This window comes from Puccinia triticina, chromosome 7A (assembly GCF_026914185.1).
Source record: "Puccinia triticina chromosome 7A, complete sequence".
NCBI lineage: Eukaryota > Fungi > Basidiomycota > Pucciniomycetes > Pucciniales > Pucciniaceae > Puccinia > Puccinia triticina.
Genome location: NC_070564.1, coordinates 5,123,214 through 5,138,054, shown reverse-complemented (window position 1 = coordinate 5,138,054; position 14,841 = coordinate 5,123,214). Strand labels below are relative to the sequence as shown.

At 46.6% G+C, this 14,841-nt stretch overlaps 1 protein-coding gene across 1 annotated transcript; it reads right to left on the bottom strand.

Annotated features, from left to right (window-relative positions):
• Window positions 1-11,637: 11,637 nt before the first annotated feature.
• On the bottom strand, window positions 11,638-13,729 carry PtA15_7A560 (uncharacterized protein; the record flags this gene model as incomplete). The annotated part of the gene is made up of 8 exons (XM_053171179.1): window positions 11,638-11,723; window positions 12,129-12,214; window positions 12,290-12,351; window positions 12,424-12,586; window positions 12,651-12,883; window positions 12,949-12,978; window positions 13,054-13,526; window positions 13,633-13,729. The coding sequence occupies 8 exons, from the start codon at window positions 13,727-13,729 to the stop codon at window positions 11,638-11,640; spliced, it is 1,230 nt and encodes a 409-aa protein (XP_053022386.1).
• Window positions 13,730-14,841: the final 1,112 nt, after the last annotated feature.

Sequence of the window (14,841 nt, the reverse complement as noted above, 5' to 3'; positions counted from 1 at the left end):
AGCTTTCATTTGGCACCAGTCTCATCTCCTCAATCCAAACCATTTGCACTGTACTAATGTTTTAAAAATAAAAATAAAAAAACATGAAGAAATATAAACTAAGGATGCACAACCATCATGCCTGGTGGATCCTGGATCCGCAAACCCGCAGATCCTACACATTTAGTGTTGCATTTTGTTGCAGATAGGAAACTCAATTGTGCACATTATCAGAAAATCCGTAAATGGATCTTCAGAGCAATGTAATATCCTTCAGGATTCCTTTGACCTTCAAAACGGATTCCTTCAATCAGTTTTGGAGCTTTTTTCTCAAAATTTTGGGTGAAGGTGTGCATCAGCACTGCCAATGAAACTGTCTATTCAGTTTTTTTTACATATTTTGCTAATTTTTAAATAATTATTTAGTGGTTTTGTGGTTGAACTAGAGTTTAAGGTGGCTACGCCGCCGCAGGGGCACAACCCGCCGCGCCTCCACCCAACTGTATTTGCCCCCCCCCCCCCCCCCTACCCTCCGTCAGAGGATTCAGAGAAGGGTAACGTCAATTGTGGGCCAACCTTTGGGTTTAGGCGCGACACAACTACAATACATGTTAAATAGCGGACAGCGTAGCACAAAGAGTACATTTGCAATACAACCATCGTCGATGACTTGCTGTTGGCACATTTGAGTCCTATCAATTGCCAAGCCTTTAAAGCAGGAACGGTGCGGCACGTTGCAAAGCGTTATTATTAACGCCCAAATAGGGAGATTTGAGACATTCCTCACTTACTCGTACTTGCTCAAGCACCCCATGATGACCGCTGGTCGCGATCTCACACGAATGAACCAGGCATGAAGTGACGAGTATTGGTCCAGCGGATTCTTTTGAAAGCCGCACAGGTGGCTGATGTTCACCCATCTACGCAGCTGCAGCCGGTTCTCAGTCAGGTACGCCTCCATTCCAATGTTGAGACAAGTGCGGAACTTACGGCCAAATGAACATATCTGCAAAGGAATATATCCCCCGATTGATTCCACATACGTAGTCTCTTTGGATGCTCCCCGGCGCCCTGCTGAGATGAGTATCAAGTTGATTGAAGGCTTCCAGCACCATATTTTGAAAGTGATGTTCTGGGTAACCCCCCTTCACCATTGCGTAGCCTTCGGAGAAAACCGGCATAAGCAAAAATGTCGGGAAGTTATTGTTGTGGGGTTGACTTACAAACAAAATGAATGCATTCGTTCACCAATACGCTCAAATCTGAGAGGCTCCACGCAATCCAATCTTCCATTTGGGATTGTTCACACCCGCAAGCAAACTTGAACTTGTTACTCAGATCAATCAATGTACACAAGTACTGACCAATTGTTTCAGGTAGATTTATTAGCATCGGGCGATTTGCTACTCGACATATTAACGGCGCGACTAACTTTTGCGATGGCGCCCGTTTCCATGACGCAGAATTGGCGCGAGGGTGTGTTGATCGCACCATGATTGTTATCCATGAGAAGTGGTATTTGTCCTGCAGAACATACTTTCAACTGAATAGTTTGACAAGAGTGAAACAGGATAGTTACTTGCCATTTGGGTTAAGCTTGAGGAACTCCGGTGACTTCTGGTGACCAAGCCGTACATTGCAGACAAAGTGAACCAGATTGATGGTGGAACACGCAGACAGTTCATCTACGAGAATCTGGACTTCTTGTCCTTTCGGAGTGTTCATGGTGATGAGCCAAAGACGTAATGGAGGTTGTTTGTTTGGCATGTTGTGCAACAAGATGGCATTAATGTCGAAAGCAGCACTTGCATGAATTTGTTATGCCTCGCCATTATTATCCGCAGTCTGGCTGGTCTGCAAATATTGATATATAGCGGACAGCTTGGCCTACTCGTCCATGAATAGAGCATTAATGGGACTGGCACTACACAACTTTGCATGAATTCCACGATCGACCGCCAGCTTACTGCGGTCTTGGTCCTCCGAGCGTCATCTTTGACACGTGTTCAGTTCCAGCTCAACGTTGGCGGTATTTTGTAGAGTTACATGGGCCACAGGTCAAAAATTGAAGATAAATTAACCCAATGTTTCTCATTGCACGTGCAAAAAGCGCTACTCTTGTTCAAGGCACCTCAAGTACAAAACTGTCCTCAACACCGACACATCACGCGATCACACGTTGGGAAAATTGATGCAAACGGAGGTTACCTTCACCCATTCCCAATGTCAACGTGAGTAGACAAAATTCTCATTACTTATTCACCAGACTGCCACTCACGACGATCACTGGTTGGCCGGTACTCCAATTCCCACCAATCAATCTGCCAGTGAACCACGCTCAATGGCCCATCACGTCGTCAGCCAAATAAACGTTTTGAGATGTTGAAGGATCAATCATGTAAGTGCTATGTACGATGCTGGGCAAGTTCTAATCAACAATCCGTCAGCACCGCAATTGACTCGGGTGGCATCTGCAAGGATACACCGTGACTCACTGCGGCAAAATGCGTGAGGCCTATCACGTATGTGAGTTCCCCGGTTTCTTCCAATACGAGGCGAGTCATTCTGTTGATAGTACCGACAGCATTTATTACCAGGCGACGAACTACACGGCCCTGCGAATGTCGTGCTGATGGTTCGGGAACCGCGTTGTTAAATCTTAGGTCGAGCACGTCGGGCGTGTTTGACTTTGCAATAGTGCCACTCAGAAAATAGATATTACCCACCTCAAGGTTGAACCCCATCAAGGAATTCGAACAAAGGTTTACGGCGTATGAACGACTTCTTGTTGCTCAACCGTTGCATGGCAGTATGCTGGAAATGAGATTTGTCTCCGATATACCATCTGGTGATAAGCTTTGCAAGGCCCGGTAGTCACATTGTCAGTATGTCAAAGGTGGCGTGAGTTATACATTAATGTGTCTAAAGATGCCAACTTTTATGGGCGCAGACGTACGCTCAAAACAAGGTTGCTGGTGTGAGATACGCTCAGTGGGATTCCTTGAATTCGCGTGCCACGTCGAGGGGGCCGCGTGGCGGGCAAAGCGAGTAGTGCCCGTGGTTTACCGTGGCACGCAACAGCGCGAAAGTAGGGTTGTAGATTAACTGAACCAGGTCGAAAGGGAGATTATTGTTGCTCGTCGCCATAGAAATTTGTGTCTGGAGGGATCAGAAAGTCTTGGTAGCATAGGTGAGGAAATGCCAGGCCAGTCACAACTGCGACGGATACGCCAAGAGTGATCGGGCGTGGTCTGGTTGGTAGTGGCGGGCCATTTGAGGACCGGTGAGTTGATAGAATAAAGACGAGGGGCAGAAGTGACACGTACGGTTTGAATTAATTGTGTAGTCCTAGCGCTGTTGGGCGGGGTGGTGGTAGTGAATGGTCTGATGTAGGCGAGTGAAGGGCAGACATCTAAGGTTGAAGTGGTCAAAAATGGCGTGTATTGTGCCCTGGTGAAGGAGACAAGGAGGTGTTTGCAACTGGGACCGTGCGCCACGGTCATGTAATGTGGCGCAGGGGTTGAATGGACGGTTGGTTGGAAGTGGGAAGCCAATCTGGGCAGACGGTGGGGCGGAGACTGTTGGCGTGGTGATGGATTGAGGAACGTGCGACGAGTGGCTAATGCGGCTTTGTGATGAAGGTGTGTCGAGTTGATGGCCGAAAGGTATATAAGGAGGGTGTGTAGAGTCAAAGGAACCCCAGGGGATTCGGTTTCGTTCCGCCCCCTCCCTGGGAGCCACCTAATTACTTGATTAGGGCCTCCCTGGCTAGTTTAACAACCGGCCCTCTTTTGCTTGTTGCTCCGGCACAGCTGGAGGGTCATCCATAGGGCCTTCGGGTCTTTGGGGATTTTTCAACATCCGTAGTTTTGTGTAATTGTAGTGTGTATATAATAGATTTAAGTTTCTTTTTTGACAATTGTAGACGCCAAAACTTACATCTCAATGTCCAGAATTCTGTGGATTTAAGTTAGTTGGATATCCTTCCTTTCCCTGCCAGACTTCGGACATTAGGTGTAAGCCTCTCCTGCGGAGAGCCCTCCGGGCGGGGTCCCCCGCACCCTCCGTTCAAGAGGCTTAGTTAAGCTAGCCTCAGACCAGAGCCTGAGGCCAAGGCGGCTTTGCCGCTGCAAATCAAATTTCTAGGCCTCCTTCTTGCGCTCATCCCCAAGTTGATTCAACTTTTCACTAGCCTTTAACCTGATACACAATCTCATGCATCAAATGAATCCACAATTGCTTCATTGACCAGAAGACTATTGAAAGGCACCTGCATGAAAAATAATTTATTCCTCAGCAAAAGGAGAAAAAAAAATGTGTTCTTGCTTACGGAACACAAGTTGGTGGGAATAAGCACAAGCTATATGCAATAGTGTTTATTTAAAAAGTGGTGTACTATTAGGCTTAGCTTTGTTTGCTTATGTTATTTTGATGCATTTGTGACAAAAACAACATTGCCTGTTCATTAATTATTATTTTTTTGAAAGGAGGCAGCACCTTTCTTGCAAAGAAAATATTTATTATCTGCCAGCCAGCAGCTATTTCAACAGGATTACAATACATTGTTGGGAAGAAAATTTCCGTAAGACACATTGTCACTAGGGTGTAAATGCTATGATACACTAAAAAATCTCTGTTTTTGTAGTGTGGTGGTACTACCACTATTTTGCCAGACCAGGTACACCACGGAGCGCGCCCGACCGCGTCTCAACGTGGGTTTTGATGTGGAGGCGACCCCCGCGACCCCACCCTAAACTTTGGGTGTGCCTCTGAGCGGGAGGTCATGGGACCCGCAGTCGGCACAACCCCTCACGTGGGCCCCACTTGCAGAGCCCGCGGTTGGAGAACTGCCAACGGTGGCTCGCCGGGGGCGCCGCAGTCGGGGTCCGGTGAGCGGTTCAGGAATGGCCCGGCAAAAAGTATAAGTTGCTACCGGGATGGAACCCGGATCAAAACTGCACCTCAAGGAGGAAGGAACTATCAGCCTTGCCAACTCAGACACCACACATTTCTATGGTAGTCCCGCAGTTTATTGTGTAATAAAGACCGTTTTCCTAAGTTTTGTCAGACGAAGTCTGCGGATTTGGACAAGACTCATCCTTTTTTTTTTTTGTTTTGTAATTTCTCACTTATGTAGCCTTTTTCCAAACATGGAAAAAGGCTCAGAAAATATCTTTTTTTTTTCAAAAAAAAAAAAACATTTTTTGGTTGGCCTAATGCGGGCTCAACCAGAGTGCAACATTGGTGCGCTACTCAGTGCCAGCCATGATTGGCTTGGCCCACCCGCTGAGTTAAGCTGTTTGGGCTCTTGTCATGCCCAACCAGCTTCCCCCGTGGGCACGCTGATCAGAGCCGGGATGGGTTGGCTGGGTTAGCAGTGGCTGAGTTAGCCAAAGCCAACCCATCCAACCCAGTGGTGACTGAGTTGCCCCGCCTGCGGTGCTGGATGGGTTGGGTCAAGGGGGGCCCGACCAATCTTTGACACAATCCAATCCCGCGGTCAAAGTCTGGGCGGGCAGGTTGGCACCCACCCGGGCCAACCTTTTGCCGACCGCGCCATTGGGCCCACGTCAACCCAAGCTTAAATTCAAGCGGTGGTGTAGCAGTAGCTGTCCCCAAAACCACTACAACTAATGCTAAAATGAGCTGTGTGCCACTTCTCATCTCAGGCAATGGTGAGCCATTATGTTATCCGTAATTGGGAATGTAACAGTAACTGTAACATAACCTTTAAAGTAACATTATCTGTTAGTTACAGATATCTCAATTTTAGTTACAATATCCACCACAAAGAAAGGGTTTTTTTTGCTAGTTACATTGCCCAGATATTTCCAACAAAATGGGTTATGTTAAAATTTTTCCCAATTTGGGGTAGCTTAGCTGTAACTTTCCAAGGGAGATGACTATTGGTGGCTGTTTTTTTCAATGTGAATACTTTCTGGGCTCAAGTTGATGGAAAACAGTTCTGCCCAGGGTGTCAGGTCAAAATGGTTTTGCAGTGAGGATTGAACCCACAACCTTGAACTTGCAACACACAGAAAAATTGCCCACCAAAAAAAAATCATGTTATCCAAAACCTCAAAACCTCAAAAATAAAAAAGTTAATTTACATTACGTTACTCAAAAGAAATGTTATGTTACCCAAATGTAGGGCTGGCCCCTGTTCCCGGCCTCTCCGGGTATACCCGCGGTCTGCCCCGCGGGTATAGGGCTCCGGGAAGCCTCTTTGCCTGGACCGTACCCGGCCTACCCGGCGGGTACGGTACACGGGCAGCCTCAAAAATACCCGCGGGTATATTGGGTATGAGGAAGGTCATGTTCAGGTGCGCTGAGGCTACCGATCTGCACCCGCGTGGAGGAAGTGAGAAAAAAATGCACATATCCAAAGTGAAAAGGTCCTTCAGCCCGGACTGGGGCCCTCATGGCTCATGGGCGCAAAGTGGGTGCAGTAGCTCTGGGCCTTTACGGGCCTTACCCGCGGGAATTGGGAACGGGTCGCGGGTATACCCGCGGGCTGGTGGGTATACCCGTAGCCCGGCCGCCCCGCGGGTACCCTGTTCCCGTTCCCAATACCCGAGGGTAAGGCTCGGGCTGCTTGATTTTGGTACCCGAGTGACGGGTATACCCGCGGGACGGGCGCCGGGCTAGCTCAAAGTGGCCGGGTACCCCGCAGGATCCAGCCCTACCCAAATGGCTTATTTGGATAACTAAAAAAAGGTTACAATATCCAATTAACCCTCCATAACCTACTTTAATGTAACTGCCCACCGCTGTCTCAGGCTTGCAGCTTTAGGGCAGCAGAAATGTACCCCTTTTGCTACCAAAGAGCGTAGCTTAAGGGGCAAGTCGCTAAAATGAGCTACATGAATGCTAACCGTTGTGGTAGCAAGTGCTTAGCACTGAATCACTACATGAGTACTACACAACCACAGCTTGTGCAGCCTACCACTGCAGTTTGCTATCCCCATTTTACCCCTCCTCCCCTTGTGTTTCAGCTGCCATAAATTTTTTTTAGCTTTGGCAGTCACCAAATGTCATGAATAGCACCCCCTTGGCCCCTTTTAATTGTAATACTGGTTTACTTCCTGCTGCGTAGCTGCTTTTTTAGCGGTTTTGCGTGACACTACCACTGAAAAAAGTGGTTTGGCATTAAAAAGACACTGAAATAAATAAAAGTAGTTTATTTGAAGCTACCTAACCGCTTTTTAGCGGTTTTGCGCTATACTACCATGTGATAAAGAGGTTTGGGGTTACATGGCTGCTGAATTAATTCAGCACCTTAAAAAAGCATTTTTTTCCAGGTAAATGAAAAAATCTGACGTAGTTTTCAATTTCAACCACTACAATTCAGTGCAGTGTAGCAAGCCAGAAAACCACTACACTATGCTTTCTTTAGTTTAGCTGTTAAACCCTTGATTTTCACTTGTGTTGTTTTACATCCAGAACTGCGCAAAAGTAAAAGGGATAATCAAGAAGTTGAACCACATTCCCTGTACAAGTAATAGAGGAAAAAAAGGAAGAACAAACATTTAGGTGGTTAAATGTCTATAATGTCATGCTGGCAAAGGTAAAAAAAAAACTCATCCAGCTAGTGGGAAGGGAGCAGTTGCGCTAGTGAAAAAGTCAAAGATAAACACATTGTACTGGAGCAGCCTTTTCAACTGAACCAAGTGGTGTCCACAACCTATCAGCCTTCTTTTTTTTGTCATTTTTTCCTTTCCTTCCTTCTGAAAGTGTATGTATGTAGTGCACGCGGGTTTATGATGACTGTCTGCAAGATTTCACAACCTCATTGAGTTCAGCACAAATCCAGACAATGGAGGGGTTCACACCTTAAATTTACAAAAGTTTAGGACACATTTTAAGGTGTTTATGAATTTTTCTTTTTAAAAAAGTGATGAGTTGGGCTGATTGACCAGTATAACTTGCTTTTGTGCATTTTGCCAAAAATTAAAAATTAAAAAAAAGTCCTTAAATTTAGCTCCAAATTTTCATAAAATTCAATTGTGAACTCCCCTAATGGCGCAGCATGGACTTACTCTGGACCATAAATCTCCATCAAAATGTTTATCAATCATCATCTTCTGCGTTCTTCCCAACACATCCAATCCCAAAACTCCAATCTCTTTTCCAATCAATGCTAGGAGTTCTCAGACCTGCTCCAGTGATTTTGAGATCTCCACCACCAGTGTCTCTTCACCGGATAAGTTCTAAATTTTCTTGATCTGTCAGCTTTTTCTGGCAGCTCATCCCCTTTTCTTGATCCCTATTCCAAGCTCATTTGATTCCAGTCCCATTGAATATCCCCGCTGTGGTATGCTTCATGGTTACCCATCTAGCCCAGTTCAAAAATTTCTCTCTCATCTGCACACTTACAAATCAACCAATATGGTGGCACCACTGAATTCTATGGTTAAAAATGCCCAGGAAACCATGGAAAGCACACCTTACAACCCTCTGGATCAGATATCACATTCCACTCAAGACACATGGTCCAGTTACAATACACACAAACACCCTACTTGAGTTCATGTAATCAATCACATGAACCACATTTACCCAGTTCCATGGAATATGTTACATGGACCACTCTTACAACCTGTATACCCTATACATAAACATTACATCATCAGCTGCACTCATTACACTTTACTAAGTACCTGTAAGTGTAATGCAGTATCATGCAGTCTTATGCAGGGTCTGCTGCAATAGGGGATGTAGTCTGACAGTTGACATATGTCATCATGCAGGATCATAGCTGCAATTTCAGCTATGTAATCATTGCTACATCTATTGCAACAGATAGCTATGTACCCATGCACATTGCACTGCTGAAAATTCAGTTAGAAATAGCTGCAAGTCAAAACTTTTGAAAAATTAGCTTGAGTGGTAATGATACTCTCAGTCAAATATCTTCGTGTACAGATCTTTTTTCTGGCTGTTGTTTTCTCGGTGATAATCATTGACGCTTTAGCTGTACTTGAAAAAGTTTGTCTGAAATGTTTTGAGCTGGGGAACCCTGGCAATTCTTTTGTAGTTTGGTATAATTTTAGGGGGAACCCTTGATCTTTAATTCAGAATGATTTCCTGTCATTAATAAACTTATATTATATTGGATTAATTTGGCAATTCTTTGCAAGCCTTACTTGGCATGCACAAAATCATGAGATTATTTTGTTAGTGCAAATTCTATTTCAAGAAAAGGTTTTTTTTTGCAATTTTGTGTACAAATATGAAGTAAATGTCTAATCCTAAGCTGGCTAAGAATACATGCAGATAGGAATCACATTGAATATGTCAAACTCAACCACGAAAAATGGAGTTGTTGGCATTTAATAGAATGTATTTGATCATTCCCAGATACAGATACAGGGGGGCTTGGAATTAAACCAATTTGTAACTTCTAAAATCTACCTGCTTGAACAGGCCTATATATTTCTTCAGGAAAATTCATCCATACCCTCTTTATTGACATCATTTGAAAGTGGAGATCGTGATCTGTTGACAAGAAATTTTAAGATTTGATTTATAAACTCACTCCTCTAATCCAATTTTCAGACAGACAAAAACTGAAAGAAGTGACCATACCATTCTGATTTTCTACAGACTCAATCAAAAATATGACTGTTAACCAGTAGGGAAGTATCATTGTTGTTACCCTGACCAATTCATCGAATATTCAACTCATCAGCTCCTAAAATTGGGAAAATCAGCTCTGCAATTTAATGGCAAAGGGATTTATATGCATTGGGTCCCGCCGTGAGTCACGCCCTGAGTCATGCCGTGGGTCACGCCGTGGGTCACGCCGTGGGTCACGCCTGGGAGGCCGTGAGTCACGCCCTGGATTAGGCCCTGGAATAACTGCAAGCTTTGTAGGGACCGGGTCACAGCAAGCAGCAACCAACTTATTCTGACTCCGACTCGTTGGGCAGAAAGGTCTATTTGTTTGAGGTTCGGTCGCAGGGGATGCCATAATTTCAACTTCAAACAAGTAATAAGCATCACATGTTAGACGAACTGACTGAGTAATCACATTCATATATCAATGAGAGAATTTTACGCACCAGTGCCAGCTATTGATGGTTTTGCTGTCGGATCAAAGCAGAAAGCTTGACCTTTTATTGGAGCGTCACTAGCAGGTTTATCCAAAGTACATGCGCTGCCGGTAATTGGTAGCGGCGGGGCCTTTCTGGCATCTCCTGAAGTGACGGCAAGCAAAAATATAATTGCGTAATAGAAGATCATTATGATCGCGACAGCTTGTTTCTCATGCCAAAATATTAGAGCAAATCGGAGGACAACGTAGTCTTCAGGAAAGCTACGGTCGAGTTTGTTGATTTTGAAAATGTAAATAGTCAATGATGGGTTTCTGATGACAGAATGTTAAGGATGTGGTAAATTTCAAAGATTATGCTTGATAATCAAGCAAGGTCTTGTCAGGTCCGGGGTGGATGCTAAGGTTAAAGGGTAACTTGGAGTCAAAACAGGTGATTAAGAGACACCGCCCATGAGCACAGCAGCAATGTGTCAACTAGAGACCGGCGCCTGTCGGCTCTCCCGAGGCCAATTTGTTGTGATCTCCTGGTATGTTTTTATGTGAGCAGTTGAAAAGCAGAAAAACTCTTGTCCAACCGACGACCGGCGGTTGGTCCCCAAAAGCCCAGTTGCAAACAATCGACGAGTCCCGCATTGCCAAGGGCAATAAGGTCGACCGATGTAAATATTATCGGACTCCCAGACCAATCGGAGACCGATAAATTATATCGGCCGGGCCCACCGATACATTATGCTTGTGGTTGGGCGGTGACTGGAATGATGAATGTAACAATGTGGAAGATGTTCTCACTTTGTTGGCCGGGAGGATATCGATGAGGCCAATATGAGGATAGCATTATTTGTTCATTCTAGATCCCCAAAGAAAAGTTTGGAATCAGTCTCACCGAAAACTTACACAAAAAACATATCTTGAGCAGGTATGGAGGCAAGAGACAGCAGGACGGTATTCGCGGGCCGGACGAGGATGGGTGTGATGTCCGGTACCCATCATCCTCGTCATCTGAGTTTGCCTCTCGTCGACCGGGCTGCTTGGTGAGGAGGGAAATGCATATGTTGACTTGGAACTCCAGAGTTTTCGCGTCACGACAGCCAGAAACACGTCGCTGGAGATTCCGAAGAAGCCGATCTCAAACTCGGGGATTTTCCCTCAGCGGCCATCGCAGGGACGACCTGATGACATCATTATCGGGCCCGAATCAGATTTCCGTACCTTCAGGCTTCATGAAGCCGACACAGTTTCCGCGCATCAACGTCTAGCCGGCTGTCTTCACGAGTTGGGAACTGGGCTCAAACCGAGCTTATCCAACTGTAGTTATACATAATCCAAGCTCCTCCCCACACCCAAGCGGGATAACACGCGTCCGAGCACGTTTCTCTGCCCTGCTTCTTGTTCTTCGGGAGTGGTGGCGTACATGGTTCCCAACCTGTGCCTCCCACTGTCTGGCAGAACCAGATTTCAGTGGCGTTGAATGCACGTCACTCAAAAAATGATTAAAGTACACAGTTCGTACATACAATACCAAGAAAAAAAACAATTTTGAAATGCGTGTGTATGCTTGTGGTTGAATTTTGGAAGAGAGAAGAATGGAAAGGGGATAGAAGCTAATCGACGCGTTTCCTCGGATTTTTATCGACGGAATCGAAGAGCTCGACGTGCAAGAAATACTTGGCCTTCCTGAAAGTTTTGTCTGAGTTGATGAGGAGATTAGAGGATGAGGAGGAGGTAGCGAGGTTGAGGGAGGAGAAGGGGGGGAAGGGAGTGGCGGCAGAAGTCGCCGGATTAAGCGTGCCAGGGTTAGCGGGGTGGGTTATGGGTGTGGGATTGGTGGTGACGGTAGTGGTGTTTGTTGTTGTTGAGGATGGAAGGGCGGTGGAAGGCAGTTGGGTCGGGAGAGACGGAGGGATGACAGGCGGGAAAACTGAAGGTGCTCCAGTTCCCAGTTGATGATGATGATTGGTTTCGCCCAGCAGGGGGATGAGTGGGTTCGCGGCGGCGGCGGCGGCAGACGAGGCCGAGGCGCTGTGCGAGACCGACACGCCGCCGACAGTCCCGCTGCCGCCCCCGCTCGTGCCCACCCCGGCTCCCCCCGGACCTCTGGGCGTAAACTGCGAGAACATTCGGTCAAAGAGGTCCGCAAAGAAGCGTAGAGCGTGTTGTTGACACGATGTATGCGGTAACCTTGCAACCAGAAAAAAAAACAAGATCAATCTTCCTCAGCTCTCTTTCTTCTTCTTTTCTCTTGTTGAAACTTACAGTAATGCGGGACTATGTAGACTCGGCTCGAGACATCTCAACGCTCTGTAAACGCTACTCGGCTGTACAACCGTATTTGGAGTCAGAGCATTTATTTAGGGAAAAAAGGAGTGGGGGGGGGGGGGGGGGCGTACTTGAGGTGGGCCGAACTTAAACGAAGCCGCCCACGCACTCCGCCATTTATCGTCGACCAGTTTCGTGCAATGGTGAGGGTCGGGACAGGTGGGCGGACAGACGTAATCGCGGGAAGAATTGACGAGACCCAGTTTGAGCAACCGTTCCAAGAACCAAGTGCGTCTGTAGGAAAAGGCCAGTCAATAGTCTATTTAAAATGGGGAGGAAGATATGTGGGGGGAGGGACCTTTTCTCGAGCTTCAAGAGCGTCTGGGAGCTCAGACGTTCGAGCTCCTTATGATCCCAGCCCTGCCAATTGTCGAGCAAGAAGCGCGAGCTCTCCCGGTACAGCTCGGACAGCTGGTGTTCCTCGGCGATCTTCATCGCCTCGATCGGCTTGCCCGCCACCGAGGAGAGCAGGAAGTTGAGCACATGTCTCTGCAGCAATGGCATGTCGAACTTCTGCGACATCGTCATCAGCTGTCGGCGCAAATCCCGGGTCAGTGTCAAGAATGAGGGTGGGGTGTTGGTCTGAGGATACTGACGTCAGAGGCGTTGTGCCAGGTACATACACACTGTGTGCCGCGAGAATCTAAATCAGTGTGAGTGCGTTGACTTGAATGATAATCTTAGAGAAGAAAGGGGCTGACCTCGAGATGCGGGTAGACGAACATCAAGAGATCCTGGAAGGAGGCGGGGCGCTCGTCCTTGAGCAGGATGCGGGCCTCGATCCGACTGAGGTTAGAGATGAGGGGCTGTGGATCGGGGAGGGCCTGAGAGCGCTCAGGGGCCATGGCATGGTGGTCCAACATGCTGATATTGAGGGCCGTGGAGGCGTCGTCATTGGTGGGCAGGATATGCTGGTCGTTGGTCGGACTCGGGCTGCGTTCTTCTGGGATGAGTTGGGGTGATGATGACGATGATGCTGGGCTCAGCAGCTCGGTGGTTTCGGCCCATTCGCCGTTGAGGATCGATTCGAAGAATGGGCTGGCATGGACCATGAGCTGCTTGTGGACCAGGAAGGTGGTCTCACCGACGATGATCTCGACTGTGCCTGGACATCCTCTGGGGTTCTGCTTGGTGAAGGTCGGATGCAGGGTGACTGAGCCAGCTCCCTGGTGTGCTTCGGTTAGGTCGGCCGTCGTGACGAGTTCGTTGTTTTGGTTTTCTCGTTTCTCGTTTCTGATTTTTTTTTTGGTTGTGGGTTGGTTTGGTGGTGGGATGGTCACTGGTCAGTGCAGGGCACTCGGCCCCGTCCCCCCGGGCTCCGGCCACGGGGGCAGGGGGCCAGATCCTGGCACCGAGCGGCGAGCACCCGGGCTTCATCTCTCACACGCCTCTGATGACCCAGACACAACGTGCGCAAGTGAAACTTCCATGATTATCGAAAATTTATTTTCTTGATCGTAAAGCTGCACCATGAACAAAACAAAAAAAAGCGCGCGCACTTGGGGCTTGTGCGAGCGGGGTTTGGGCCAGTGCCCGGAGGGTTTTGATCTACAAATGCAAAATTGCTATGTTTCCTTGACACTTTCAGCCATGTGTCTTCGAGTATCACTATTTTTCGAGTCATCAACTATATCTTAATTCTGCCTGGGCATGCATTTGATTCAAAACAAGGTTTTTTTTGCAATTTTGTGTACAAATATAAAGGAAATTCTAAGCTGGCTAAAAACACATTCAAACAGGAATTAAAGTGCATATTTAAAACTCAGACACAAAAAAAAGGAACTGTTGGAATATTGAATAGATTTTTTCATTCCCAGAGACAAGCACAGGGATGCTTGGAATTGGATAAATGTAAAATCTATGCAAAATAAACCTGTTTGCCAGGCTCATAAATTCTCTTGAGGAGCATTCATGCATGCTCTGTATTGACATTGTTCACAAGTGGAGATCCTAATCTGTTGACAAGAAAGATTAAGAAATAAGTTGAGCCCACTCCTTGACTCCAATTTGCTGACAGAAAAAAACTGAAAGAAGTGAACAGACCATTGTGATGATACTTTACAGGTTCAAAAAAACGTAAGACGTTCAACCAGTATAGAACCACCATTGTTTTTGACCTGACAAAGTCATCAAATGTTCAACCCATCAGCTCCTACAATTGGCAAAATCAGGACTGGAATTGAATGGAAAAGGGTTTTATAAGCACTGGGTTTTGCCCTGGCTCGCCTGGATCACGCCCAGGAGTAGGCCCTGGAGCAATCCCTGACATAACTATGAGCTTTTGAGGGTCACAGCAAGCAGCAATCAACTGATTACCACACTGACTACGTGGGCAGAGAGATTCATTTGTCTTGGGGTTGGTCATAGGGGATGCCTTAATTGCAACTTTGAAAAAGTAATCAGTATCACATGTTAGCAAAATTGACTGAGAAATCACACTTCTATATATCAAATATAAATTGGGAGTTGAAAAACCGACTCCCAGGAAT